General features: G+C 33.0%; 1 protein-coding gene across 1 annotated transcript; it reads left to right on the top strand.

Moving 5' to 3' along the window:
• The first annotated feature begins 6,792 nt into the window (after window positions 1-6,792).
• Window positions 6,793-10,310, top strand: LOC111197796 (golgin subfamily A member 5-like). Its single transcript, XM_022719778.2, has 4 exons — window positions 6,793-6,947; window positions 7,017-7,512; window positions 8,251-8,373; window positions 8,877-10,310. The coding sequence occupies exons 2-4, from the start codon at window positions 7,042-7,044 to the stop codon at window positions 10,128-10,130; spliced, it is 1,848 nt and encodes a 615-aa protein (XP_022575499.2). The 5' UTR covers window positions 6,793-6,947; window positions 7,017-7,041; the 3' UTR covers window positions 10,131-10,310.
• Window positions 10,311-12,713: the final 2,403 nt, after the last annotated feature.

The raw sequence follows: 12,713 nt of genomic DNA, 5'->3' as shown, positions 1-12,713 counted from the left end.
TTTTGTTTATAAAAAAAATTATAAATACTTTATTCATGTATTATTCTTTGTTTAGAAAATGGGAAACGATTGTGTTTACATATCTTCGACGATCATCTAAATTTCATGACGACAGCTATACATTTAATGAAAATCAATAACGAAGCCAAACTACGCAATTCTTACCATCTTAGGTTTGCAACAAATGTTTTTTTTTTTTTGCTTCAAGTTTGCAACAAAAGTTGCACCATTTATTTACAATTTCACTTAATTGGCCGCTTGTAACCATACTAAACGACAGTTTCACAGGTAAATAAACAGCATCACTCAAAATATTGTCAACCAGTTGCTACGATATATATAAATAATTAATATCATTTAAAACACTGTTCTAGATACAAAACTTATTTTGCTGTTTATAAATTAATGCAATAGCATTTTATATTATATACCATGGGTATATACTAGCTAGTATATACCCTTTACCGCGCATGGAAATAGATCATAAGAAGAAAAAAAATGATCCCTTTAGCACAAAGAAAAGGCACGAGAAGAATCTGCCATGTAATTCGTGGATGGTTCCTAAAATGATAAATCTACACATTTCTTGATATAAAATGTTCAGAAGACGGCATAACTATTTTGTTGTTTGTGGAAAGTGTTGCGAGATGTTTCATGAAACTCAGAGTAATAAGTTGCTACTTTTGCTTTTTATTATTTCTATTTCTGACATTTTCTCCATTCCCTAGCAAATTAAAAACAACTTTATGAACTGTAAATGTCTACTATTTTTCCTTTTAGTTTTGATAATTTAATGTCGATTTCCTTATCATAATTATAAGACAAAAAACGTACACTGCATTAAATGATGCAAATCATGTTGAAGCCAATGGTGTACCTCCTGCATGACACAAATACGTCGGCACCACAAATTGAGATAATTAAGAATTTACCGTAGCTATGATGAGAATACTGTAAGGATTCCATTAATTATGTATCATTTGCTATTCAAATATTTCGAGCGTTGATTGATAAGGGTTAAGAACTACAACTATAACAAGATCACTTAGATTTCACCAGTATCTCTCACATTTCCGGACAAAATTATATTTTCGTGTACTGATGAACTTAACCTTATATAAACTCTCTATTTACAGCCGTAGTTTTGGGATGTCTGACTGTCAACTACGTCGATTAACTCTTAGATTTTGAGTAAGTATATATACGTACCATATAAGATGTCACTATATTACACATTTACCTGTAGAATTTAATACACCTGATGATAATATTCGCTTGCATATTGTTTTACATTTATTTCTCCTAAGTAGGGGACCAAAGCTATTTGTTGAATTTTATATGAAAACCAAGGCTTATGCATGCGGAAGGAGAGGACCACATATTTCCTTTACATAATAAAAACATATATGCACTATTTAGATATATAAAACCCTAAAATTTATGCAGCCGATATCTTAGACTTGGACCGACAATACTAATTTCTCAATTATATGTAGAAAATCACAAGCAGCCAATAAATTCACGTTGAGAAAATACGCTAGTAGATTCATAAAAGTAAACTGAAGCTCAATAATAGAAAAAAAAAATAGAAACAAACAACCATAATTTAATACAATTCATGCACATAAAGTTTTGACTGCACTTGCTGCATTTATTTATGGATAATTCTTTTAAATAGTATTTTTTAAGTTTTTGTCACAAAAATAGAATTTGACAAAAAGAAAATGATCAAAATAGTTTTTTTTTTTATTTTGAAAATTTTTATTTTAATTTTTTTTATTTTTTAAAATTTAAAACTATATCCCCAAAAACAAACCCCTTAACTCTAAACCTTAAGTTTAAATTAGTTAACTCTATGGTAAAAATGTATTTTTATGTTATAATAAAATTTATTTTGGTCATTTTTCTTCATTGAAGACTATTTTTGTAAAGGTAAACTAAAATGGTTATCTTATGGAATTTCTCTTTATTTATTAACCAGATTCATGTTATTGATGGAGTTGAACTATTGACTATTGCGTAATTATCGTTATTCACAATACTTAAAGAAGTTTTAAGCTTTCAGTGCATAATCTTACTAACAATGACATATAATGCCTTCAAAATTTTATCCAACTTGGAGGATAAGTTTAAGAGTGTGGGCTGGAGGAAGACAAAATCTATTTGAAACTTTTACGTATAAAAATAAATATACAAAACGTTATTTGATAAGAAACAACAAAATAAATAACATAAAATAAAAGGCACGGCTAAGTTTGGCGGTTGGGAGGGTTGAAAACAAGAAAGAGATGGCCGGACACTGGAAACAAAATTTTTTTGCACGCCTCTATTTCTCTTCTTCAGAGTTCTTCACTGTATCAAAGATTCAGGTCCCACTTCTATTATGTGTAAAGGTCCCATTTCAAATAAAAAGTTAATTGCATAAAATATACCTAAAATGATATATTTAGGATTAGAGGTAGTATAACTCCAGCTCCAAATAAATTTCATTTGTTGACTCCTACTCTCGTCAACGAGAGTGAACGTGTTCCTTGGATATCATTATTCGACAACTTCTGATCAAAGAAAATTATAATCCATTTGAAATATTCAATAATATTGACAGATACTTTGAAAAAAGTTTTCAGTTTTCTTTTAATCTAACTTAACTAGATTTCGATCCGGGTAACCGTACAGATTTTTGTTTTTATTTATTTTTATATAAATATTTTTTTTTCAATTATAAACTGGTATATATTATAACAATATGTGTCTATCAATTTTTAAAACATAATAAGTTTACGGTATATTTTTTCATTGAATAAATTATTTTAAATTTTCACATGTATTTGTATTTCTTCTATATATATATTTTCTGATTATTATTTCATTATTAAAATAATAACTATATATATAAAGATTAGTAAAATATTATTTTACTGTCATATTCAAAGCTATTATAACATTTCACAAATTTAGAAATTTTTTTAAAAATTAAACTTTTCGCTTCATAAATTTATATTATCGAGTAAATAATTAAACATTTAGTTTTTGTTTAATTTTTAAAATAAGCTATATAGTTTAAAATTTGTTTTCTTTGATTTAAAATAGTAAAGATTAATCATTGTTAGATAATATGATTTTTGTTATTTACAATTTTTTTATAGTTTTAAAAGTTAACATTGACAAATATTTAAAATATGAAGGTATAGTATTACAACATTAAATTATATCTATTTAATTTGTACTATTTATAAATCCAATGGATCATCTATTTTTTAAATCTAATTATTAATAATCTAATAAATTTTTTTGGTAAACTTAAAATTTAAATAATAAGATTATATATTAAATCTAACATAATTTTATAGGAATAAGTTTATTAGATTTATTTTCTAAAAATCACACATGAATTAAAGTCGTGATTTCTGTTTTAATATATTACATATTATCTCGAGGTTTCACGTGAGATGGTTAAGAAGTCACTATGAGAAAAACAGAAGTGGGATTTTAAATTGGGCCCACGCTGTGGCAGTAGCAGGCTGAGAGGTTATGGCCCACTTATGGGTCCTACAAGCCCATGATCCCAAAATTTCCAAAGAAAACGGAGACAACTTCTGTGTTTATCCGAAAGCCACCCTCACGCTTTGGATTATCTTCATTGGTACTTAATTATTTTTTCATTTATAAATTTGTCTTTTTATTTTACTGACAATATAACTATTTGATGATAATATGAAATTATATAAAGAATAAAACTGAAGAAAATGCAGTGCTCAACAGACGTCCACATTCGTATGTTCACAAGTCACCGCAGTTTTCGATTACTTTGATATGGCCGTTCATAGTTTTGCATAAAATGAGGTAGGTGTTCAGAATTGCAACGGGTTAAGTCTTCAAATGAATAAATTGAAGATACTAAATACCAGGTAATAACTGATGTCTTTGTGTGAAAAACAATTGTAAAAGAGAATAAATTTTCATTTTAGAAACTATACTCAAGAGTATTAGCTAGTAAGCCGTCGACATCTTGTTGAAACAAACGATATTAGTTTGGTAAAATAAATAACCCAGTAAGGAAAAAATTGTTTGAAGTTTTGATACATTGGCCATTGCCATATGTACTTTTTTTATCAATGCCATTGCCATATCTTTTTTTTGAAACACTTTTTTTTTTAAAACACAGCCATTGTCATATCATGTCTAAACTTTAGGCAATCAATTATTACTGGGCTTGAGCTGGGCTGGAATGACTTATCTATTTTTGTGTGTTTACATGTGGACTTTTAGTAACACTATTCATGATGTTCGTTCATATTACAGATTACCTTTGGACTTTTATCACGCAACATTATAGGTTGAATAGTTCTTTCTATAAGACTTTGTTTTCAAATTCACCATGAAATTTATAAGTGATGTACCTGTTCAAAAACTTGTCCTGTTTTGACGAGAACTCGGCCGATTAATCGCTCAACGGTAGGTCAACATGTTAAAATGGTGAAATTGTGTAAAAAAACTGGTTGTAACAGTAAACTTGAACAAAAAATTATCCAGTTAATCGTTTTCCAAAGTTAAAATTTTATCATTTTGATTGCAAGTGGTTACTACTTTCAAAACACCACAAGCAAAGATAATACTCGTAACACACACTAACATCGTTAAAACCAGCTATTAGAGCATCCACAATGGGAGCTCTTAAGGGAATCCTTAGAGGGTGTGGAGTCCACTTTCTCAGAGTTTGTGCAAAAAAAAGTCCTTAAAATCCTTTGAAAATGATTGATCCTTACACTGTTCACGGGTCCCATTGACTACGTGACGGCCCGTGAATGATCATCTTTTTTTTTTTTTTTTTAAATCTAAAATATCCAAGATTAATCCGAAATGTCCTTGTGCTAAATGTTTTGTCATTAGTGACAAAATGTTTTGTTTTAAACAAGCGGGTTGGTTTGAAATATTGTTAAGTTCGGTCGGTTAATCAGCTGGTGAAATTTATGGATATGAAAAAATCTCGAAAACTAAATAATTTTGGCTCATACTCAAACATATGGTCTTTGACTGGGTAGCATTTTTAACCCAAATTACAATGACTGTTTGTCATTTTCTTAACTATTCCAAGAAGTTGTTAATCAGGTGAAATTATAGTTCTTTTCATTTATTCTCACTACTGATAGAAGAAAAACGTACTCTCTTTGTTACTATAGATTTAATGAAAATAACACCCCCTTTTTCCTTCTCTTCCCCACTTAACTTTTTCTTCTCAATTCTACTTTTTTACATTTCTCTCTTTTACTCCACAAAGTACCAATCACAGCATGATGCCTTCTTTAATATCATAATGTCTAGTTCCTCTAGGGTTGAGAGACCAGACAAATGAATGATAATCCAAGTATCAACTTGGTTCTGCTTCATTCAACTCTAATCATCTCTCTCAACTTTAATTGATTTATCTATTCCTTGTCTATGACGTGTTTGTTGCTCTCTTTTACTTTCTTCTGTTGTATGTGCTCCCATTGCAGTAAACTTTAAATGATGTCTTGTCCTTGTAAAAAGGAAACAAAAGAAGATGATTACAAATATAGAACTCAACTCCAAAAACACACAAAAGCATAATTCAAAATTATAGTTTAACGATGCTTCAAGTGATAAATTTATCTTGTAACATTTATCCTGCAAACCATTTGAAATGAATATCCGAACAGTTGGAATTATGATAACACACAGTCATAATGAATATTTAAAGAAAGCCGGTTCACTCACGTTGTCTAATGGAGAAAAAGGTATTTTGGGAACATGATCATATGATTTATGAGTCATAAGCATGATATTAACACGATATGGGGGTCCACCTTTGAATCTTCCAAATGAGCTACTTTATAAATAGAACCTACAAAATTCTTTTTCCCCATTTAATATTTATAAGAAAATAGCAAACTACATAAGCACATGCAGAACCGAACATACACTGCCTGGTTCTGCTTGTACATTTGGTGAAAGTGAAACAAAGAAGAATACAAACTATACGTATTAACGTTTTATGATCATTTTATAAGGTTTCTTTTTATAAATGTTTCGCTGTGATTGTCCCAAGCGGTTGAATGAAATTATCGTTTATATCAAATCTATAATGCATTACAGTTTCAAAAAAAAAAAAAAAAAAATCTATAATGCATGCATCCGATTCATGTAAGAGAAGCCTAGAAACAATCTCTTATCTCCGAATCAAATAGTTGGTTGACTGATGGACATATATATGGTTAGGCTAGGCAGAGGCACATATTTTAACCGAACATAGTTGCTCTCAACGATCCGTCAAACTAACGTGAAAGTGAAAATGGATATAAATTTATGACGCAACCAGATAAAATACAGTATGGTTATTTACTTCTTTACTTGAAAAAAAAGTCAGAAGTCCAAGTCAAAAAAAGGCCGTCTAAAGTGAAATAAGTAGTGATTTGGTTTTTAGTTTTGGTTAAACTTGGTTTCTTTGGTTTATTCATTTTTGTATAAAGATTAAGAGGCAAAAAACAAAACAAAACAACGAATTAAAAAAAAAAAAAAAAAAAAGATCGGATCCATTTTATTCGAATTCCAGACATAAACTATGCAAAAGTACAGAACGTATTTCTTTATTTATAAAAGTTCAGGACACGTGAAGAGAGGACCGATCTCTTTATTCAATCTGGTTTCCATTAAATTATTGTTCCGGTTTAATTCGGTTTACACGCTGTAAACCACGGGACAAGTTCCATTGACATTTCGCATATACCACCCATCCAGATCAAACCACGTGAACATGTTATATACAGTGTACCTCACCACAGAGGATCAGCACTCCCTTCGTCTTTGCCCTTTTACACTCTGTACTCCAAATACAGCAACCGTCACTTTTCGAATTCTCCCAATTCACTTTATCTTCACTCTCCCGAAGAAGATAGAAATCGCCATTGAAATGCTTTGAAGCTCTCTCTGTAAGTACTCTTTTCTCTTCTACTTTTTAACAGATCGATGAACTCTGATCCATGGCTTCGTATCTCCAGGTAAGAGATCTCCCTTCTTTGGAAAATGCCGAGGCAGAACCAAACGGTGGAGAATCTCCTCCTCCTCGGGAAAATCAGGAAGCGCGGATGCTCCTCTCCGACGTCGTCGACTTCCTCCGTTCTCAGGGAAGGCTACCGTTTCAAGAGAGCGATTGTGGTTGGGAAAAGAGGAGGATCCACCACTCCTGTCCCCACGTGGAGGCTCATGGGCCGATCTCCTTCTCCGGCTGCTTCTCCGGGGTACGCGCCGTCGCAGTGCGGGAGCAAGACCGGGAGAGGAGGAGCACCTGCGGCTCCGGTGTCGGCGAGGAAGCTGGCTGCGACTCTGTGGGAGATGAACGAGATGCCTTCTTCGCCGAGAGGTGTGGAAGAGGTTAGAAAGGTTAGGAAGGAGAGAATCGCGCCGCTTCCTCCTCCTCCGCCGAGGTCGAGGTCGGTTCGTTCTGGTTCTCTGCCGCCTCACCTCTCTGATCCTTCGCATAGTCCTGTCTCTGAGGTAAACTCTTATTCCTTTTACCAGAGGTTGGTAGCTCAACTGGAAATGATCCTCGCCATTGTGTTAGAGGTCCCTGGTTCGAATAACGGCTGGGACGAAACTAATATTGCATTGTTGTGGTTATAAAAAGATTATGAGATTTGGCCCCGAACCTAGTGTTATTATTTTTGATTGGCGAGGAGGTAAAGGAATGTGCTTTGATTCGGTGTTATTGCTGGCGCCATGTGATTTGGTTTTTGACTGATCAAAGGAGAGAGAAACGGATTTGGTTTTGCTATGATAAGAAGTCTTTTGTGTGATTCTGAGGTCTGAATTTGGTCAAAGTTGCAACCTCCATTGAGTATTTTATTAATTAGTGGAGAATGTATTTTATAGTTATTTAGGTGCAGTTTCTGATTGATGTTAAGAAGTGGGATTAGAGAAGATTAGAAAACTCTTGATCCTCAAGAATCTTTTGTCATGTGCTCTAACAAATCACGTTTAAGTGCTTGTGAAAGGGTATGGTTCCTTTATAAGTTGGTGCCGTTTAGTTTTTGCATAATTGAGTTTTTTTTTTCATTGATCATATGGAGGTAGTTGTGGTTGGTTATTAGCGGTTGATTTATTGGGGAATAATGTAGGCCTAGATTCTCTTATAATTGAGACCTAAGAAAAGATATCTACATATATAATGCTAAATATGGCAATAGACAGACAATGAGTTATAGGGAAGCTGAGAAACTCGTTGGTTTTTTGTAGAGGATGGAAAGATCAGGGACTGGAAGTCGACAGAGAAGAGCATCCTCCACTGTGCAGAAGCTTAGGCTTGGAGATCATAATGTGGTGGCTAGGGATCGTATTAGCAACGCTAGCTTCATGGATGTAAGTTGATTTCCTTTTTTCTTTTTCTTTTTTTTTTTACTTTTGGGGCTGTGTCTTTGAGCATTATAGGTAAAGCTTTCATTCATTTAGCATACTCTTGATTGCGGTTTTCATATCATATGATTCTGGATGAAAGTGAATGATTGAGCATTGTTGGCTTTAATGTCGTTGGTTATTAACTAAAACCAATCTTCTAATAAATCGGTTTAGGCAGCAAATCAGACCTAAACAAAGCCTACTTTTCTTGAAAGATTTCTTAAAAATTTCAGTAAATTGGTCTTCCCGCCCGCCTAATCACTAATCCTCTGTAAAACGCCTAATTACTGCCTAGCAATTTCTTCAACATTGACTAAAAGTATACTTACTCTTTCACCTATACAAATGTATTTTTGTCATGCGCATATACATTACATGCAAGGCAATAAGAAACTAAGAGGTACTGATGCCATATGCTTTCAAGAGAGTGATGAACAAATGATTTCACATTGTTTTCTTGATTGCAGATTGAGACAAGATCACGGGCGGAGACACCGACTGGATCAACAACTGTGGGAGTCAAAACACGGTTGAAGGACTGTAGTAACGCTCTCACAACATCAAAAGAGCTTCTCAAAATCATCAACAGAATGTGGGGTCAAGAAGACCGCCCATCTTCCAGCATGTCCCTCGTCTCAGCTCTCCACTCCGAGCTCGAAAGAGCTCGCCTACAGGTCAACGAGGTCATCCGCGAACACAGACCTGAAAACAACGACGTCACCTACCTGATGAAGCGTTTTGCCGAAGAGAAAGCAGCGTGGAAAAGCCACGAGCAAGAAGTCGTCGAGGCCGCGATAGAATCCGTCGCCGGCGAGCTCGAGGTGGAGAGGAAGCTGAGGAGAAGGTTCGAGGGGTTGAACAAGAAGCTAGGCAAAGAACTATCCGACACAAAAGCAGCTCTGATGAAAGCGGTGAAGGAGATAGAGAACGAGAAGCGAGCGCGAGTGATGGTCGAGAAAGTCTGCGACGAGCTAGCGAGAGACATCAGCGAAGACAAAGCCGAAGTCGAGGAGCTGAAGAGAGAGTCTTTCAAAGTGAAAGAAGAAGTCGAGAAGGAAAGAGAGATGCTGCAACTAGCCGATGCCTTGCGGGAGGAGAGAGTGCAGATGAAACTCTCGGAGGCTAAGCACCAGCTCGAGGAGAAGAACGCAGCTGTTGATAAGCTGAGGAACCAGCTTCAAACCTACCTCAAAGCAAAGAGATGCAAAGAGAAGACCCTCGAACCGCCTCAGACTGAAGAGTACCTCAACCACCAGCACATTGGTTTCGGTTCGTATAACATAGAAGATGGAGAAGTGGAAGACGAAAACGAAGAAGATTCTGGGGGAGAAAGCGATCTTCACTCCATAGAACTGAACATGGAGAACAAAAGCTATAAGTGGCCTTATGGAGAAGATAACAACAGAGTAGGGAGAAAGTCAACGCCGAGTAAAAGCCTTTCTTTACAAAGAAGCATCTCGGATTGTGTTGATTGGGTTGTACAGAGCGAGAAGCTTCAGAAAAGCGGAGACGGAGGATTAGACTGGGGAAGATCTGTTGAGGTTGAGCCTAAAGGTTACTTGGATGAAACGCAAGCTTATAAACCAAGCAAGGCTTCTTCAAAAGATCATCTCCTCTCGGGTCCAAGACTAAGTAACTTCCGTGGTGGATCAGTTTCGAAGTCGCGGTTATCTGATGCAGCCAAAAGTGAAAACCAGAATGCTAGAAAATCGAGATGGTAATGAGTTAAAAAAAGCTAGCAAATTTGGGAGCAGAGATCAATAGAATCTATAAGACTTTTTACATGTACTAATGATCTACATTTCCTCTGTTCCTGCTCGTTTTGTCAAGTGTGGTTATTCTTCGTATGTAAGTTGAGAACAACAACAACAAAAAAAAGGCTTGAATTTTTGGACCGGAAATGATCCAAACATGCAAGAGCTTGCAGAAACTGTCTAAAACACTATCCCCTCCTTTTTACCGTCACAGTCTGTCTAAAAATAAACACCGGTTAATTCGAACGGGCTTCTAGTTGTGGGCTTTTCTAATGTCCAGTTTCTCAACAAACTTGATGATTAGGCCCTTTATCTTCCGCGCTTGTATACTTATCCCTCTGTCATATTTTACATTTTTCGCACATTTTAATAAAACACATTAAATTTAAATAATTTTTTGTGTTTATCTTTGTTTTATAATTTTAAACTAATAAAAATTCAGTAAGTGCAATCAAGTTTTTTAAAATTTGCAGTTAGTTAATAAAACATGTTTTGAAAATGTAAAAAATAATTTTTTTAAAACAAATCTTTTTTCTAGAATATGTAATATTAAAAAACAGAGAGAGTATATAGCATACCACAGGAAACCCGACTGGTAGTTCCCAACTTCCCATTATGATACTTGCACGAATTATATTATTTCTGAATTCTGAGTAACGAACTTTAAAAAAAAAATTTGGTGTAACGAACTTTTTAATTTTAACCATGTATACGTATTGTTAACACCATACGTAAATATGTACTCATTCTGTTCCGAAATGTAAGATTTTCTATAAAAATTTGATGTTTCAGTATATAAGATGTTTTCAACTTTCTAACTAATTTTTATTTTATTAAAAACTATGTAACTAATCATATTTATTAATCTATTTTCTATTTGGTTAACTACAATTATTTTATAGTTTTAATAATATTTCTAGACAAAAAAAAATTTCTTCTTAATATGTATGTATTTTCCTAAACATCTTATATTTAGGAACAAATGGAATATATTACTATGTTGTCAGCTCATCACATTTTTTGAAATATGTATAGCAGACTTGTTTTTTTTGTATATACCACATGAGACAGATCCGTTGTTATCGTCTCTATGTTTATGATCCTTGGTCTGTTGGTCACCTATTTTACGTATCGTTGTCATGGCTACGTAGAAAAACTATCCAAGGTCAACTTTCGCATATGGCCGATTTAGTATCATTGGCCTGTTTGCTGTGCATAAAGTAAGATATTTGGATGTTTGACAAAGTTGATACTCGTATTTTAATTTCCACGTTATAAAACTCTTAAGATAAAAAATGTTGGAGAAAACCAACACGCAAGAGTTTTTTGTCAAAGAAAAATGATTTTAATTGAAGATTGAATATGAAAAACTGGAATTAGATAAATCTTTTGTCTAAGCACTTGCACCTGCTAATTTTTTTTCTACTCGTTTTAGAAACATTCATTTTCTTTATGACAATTATAACTTTGTCTTTTGCATCGTGGCGTAAAGAATAATTAAACCAAAATGTACAAAGTCATCTAATCGTTTGTTACTCTGCCCATGTCGTTTACACGAACGCTACTATTAGTTCTAAAGATTCACGTATCTATAAAGAGGGTTTAGTCAACGAAGCTAAATCATTAATGAGTATACATTTTGTTAATTATATATCTAATCACAATTCAACTAATAAAAATAATTGATATAATACAAAATATCTTATAATTTCATTAAAAAATTAAAATTAAATATATTTTAAAATTAAAATAATTTTCTAAAATAGTAAAAACAGAAATTATAGTATATTTCAATAGATTGTTATCTTTTTTTATTATTGTTATCAATAAGATAATATATAAATTTGTCTTACCAAATCCTTCTTCCAAAAAAATCATTAAATAATTTCACATGGGAAATTAACTCACACTGCAATAATAATCGCTTGCTTTTGGTGTGAAGCTACGTGATATTCTAGTCACAACAATTAACTCTGACGTAGCCATTTTTCTATTTTCCTAGTTTCTGTACAAGATTTTGTTATCTTGTGATTAACATTAATAGACATTTAATTCTTTTCCTGCATCGATTAAGACACTTTTGCATGTACGTATGCGTTCTATACAAAATTACAAAGACGTATACATATCTGTTTTCATTAATACAATCAAAGACTATTCGTTCTCTGCTGTCAACATATACTATTCGTAATTCTTCCTTCTTGATAAATACCAAATGAAATTTCGGAGAAAAATAGCACTTATTTAATACGATCCCCGTAGTAAAAGATTATGGTTGTACCTTCTTTGCAATGAATGTATCCATTAAATATTCAAATCTAGTTACTTGATTTACGACTTCAAATATTGTATGTATGTATAGTGTTAATATGTTTTGGAAAATAAATTTATCATGCAAACTAGAAATACATAATATACATATAATATTATTGTATTTTTAAGTATTGTAAACAATAGATCTATATATATATATATATATATATAAATAACCTACGATATTTTGAACAATTAACAGAATTTGATAACAGTTAAAGCACTTACAAATATACC

This window comes from Brassica napus, chromosome A5, assembly GCF_020379485.1.
Source record: "Brassica napus cultivar Da-Ae chromosome A5, Da-Ae, whole genome shotgun sequence".
Classification (NCBI taxonomy): Eukaryota; Viridiplantae; Streptophyta; class Magnoliopsida; order Brassicales; family Brassicaceae; genus Brassica; species Brassica napus.
Note: the sequence above shows the minus strand (reverse complement) of the source record. Positions and strands in the feature narration are given on the sequence as shown.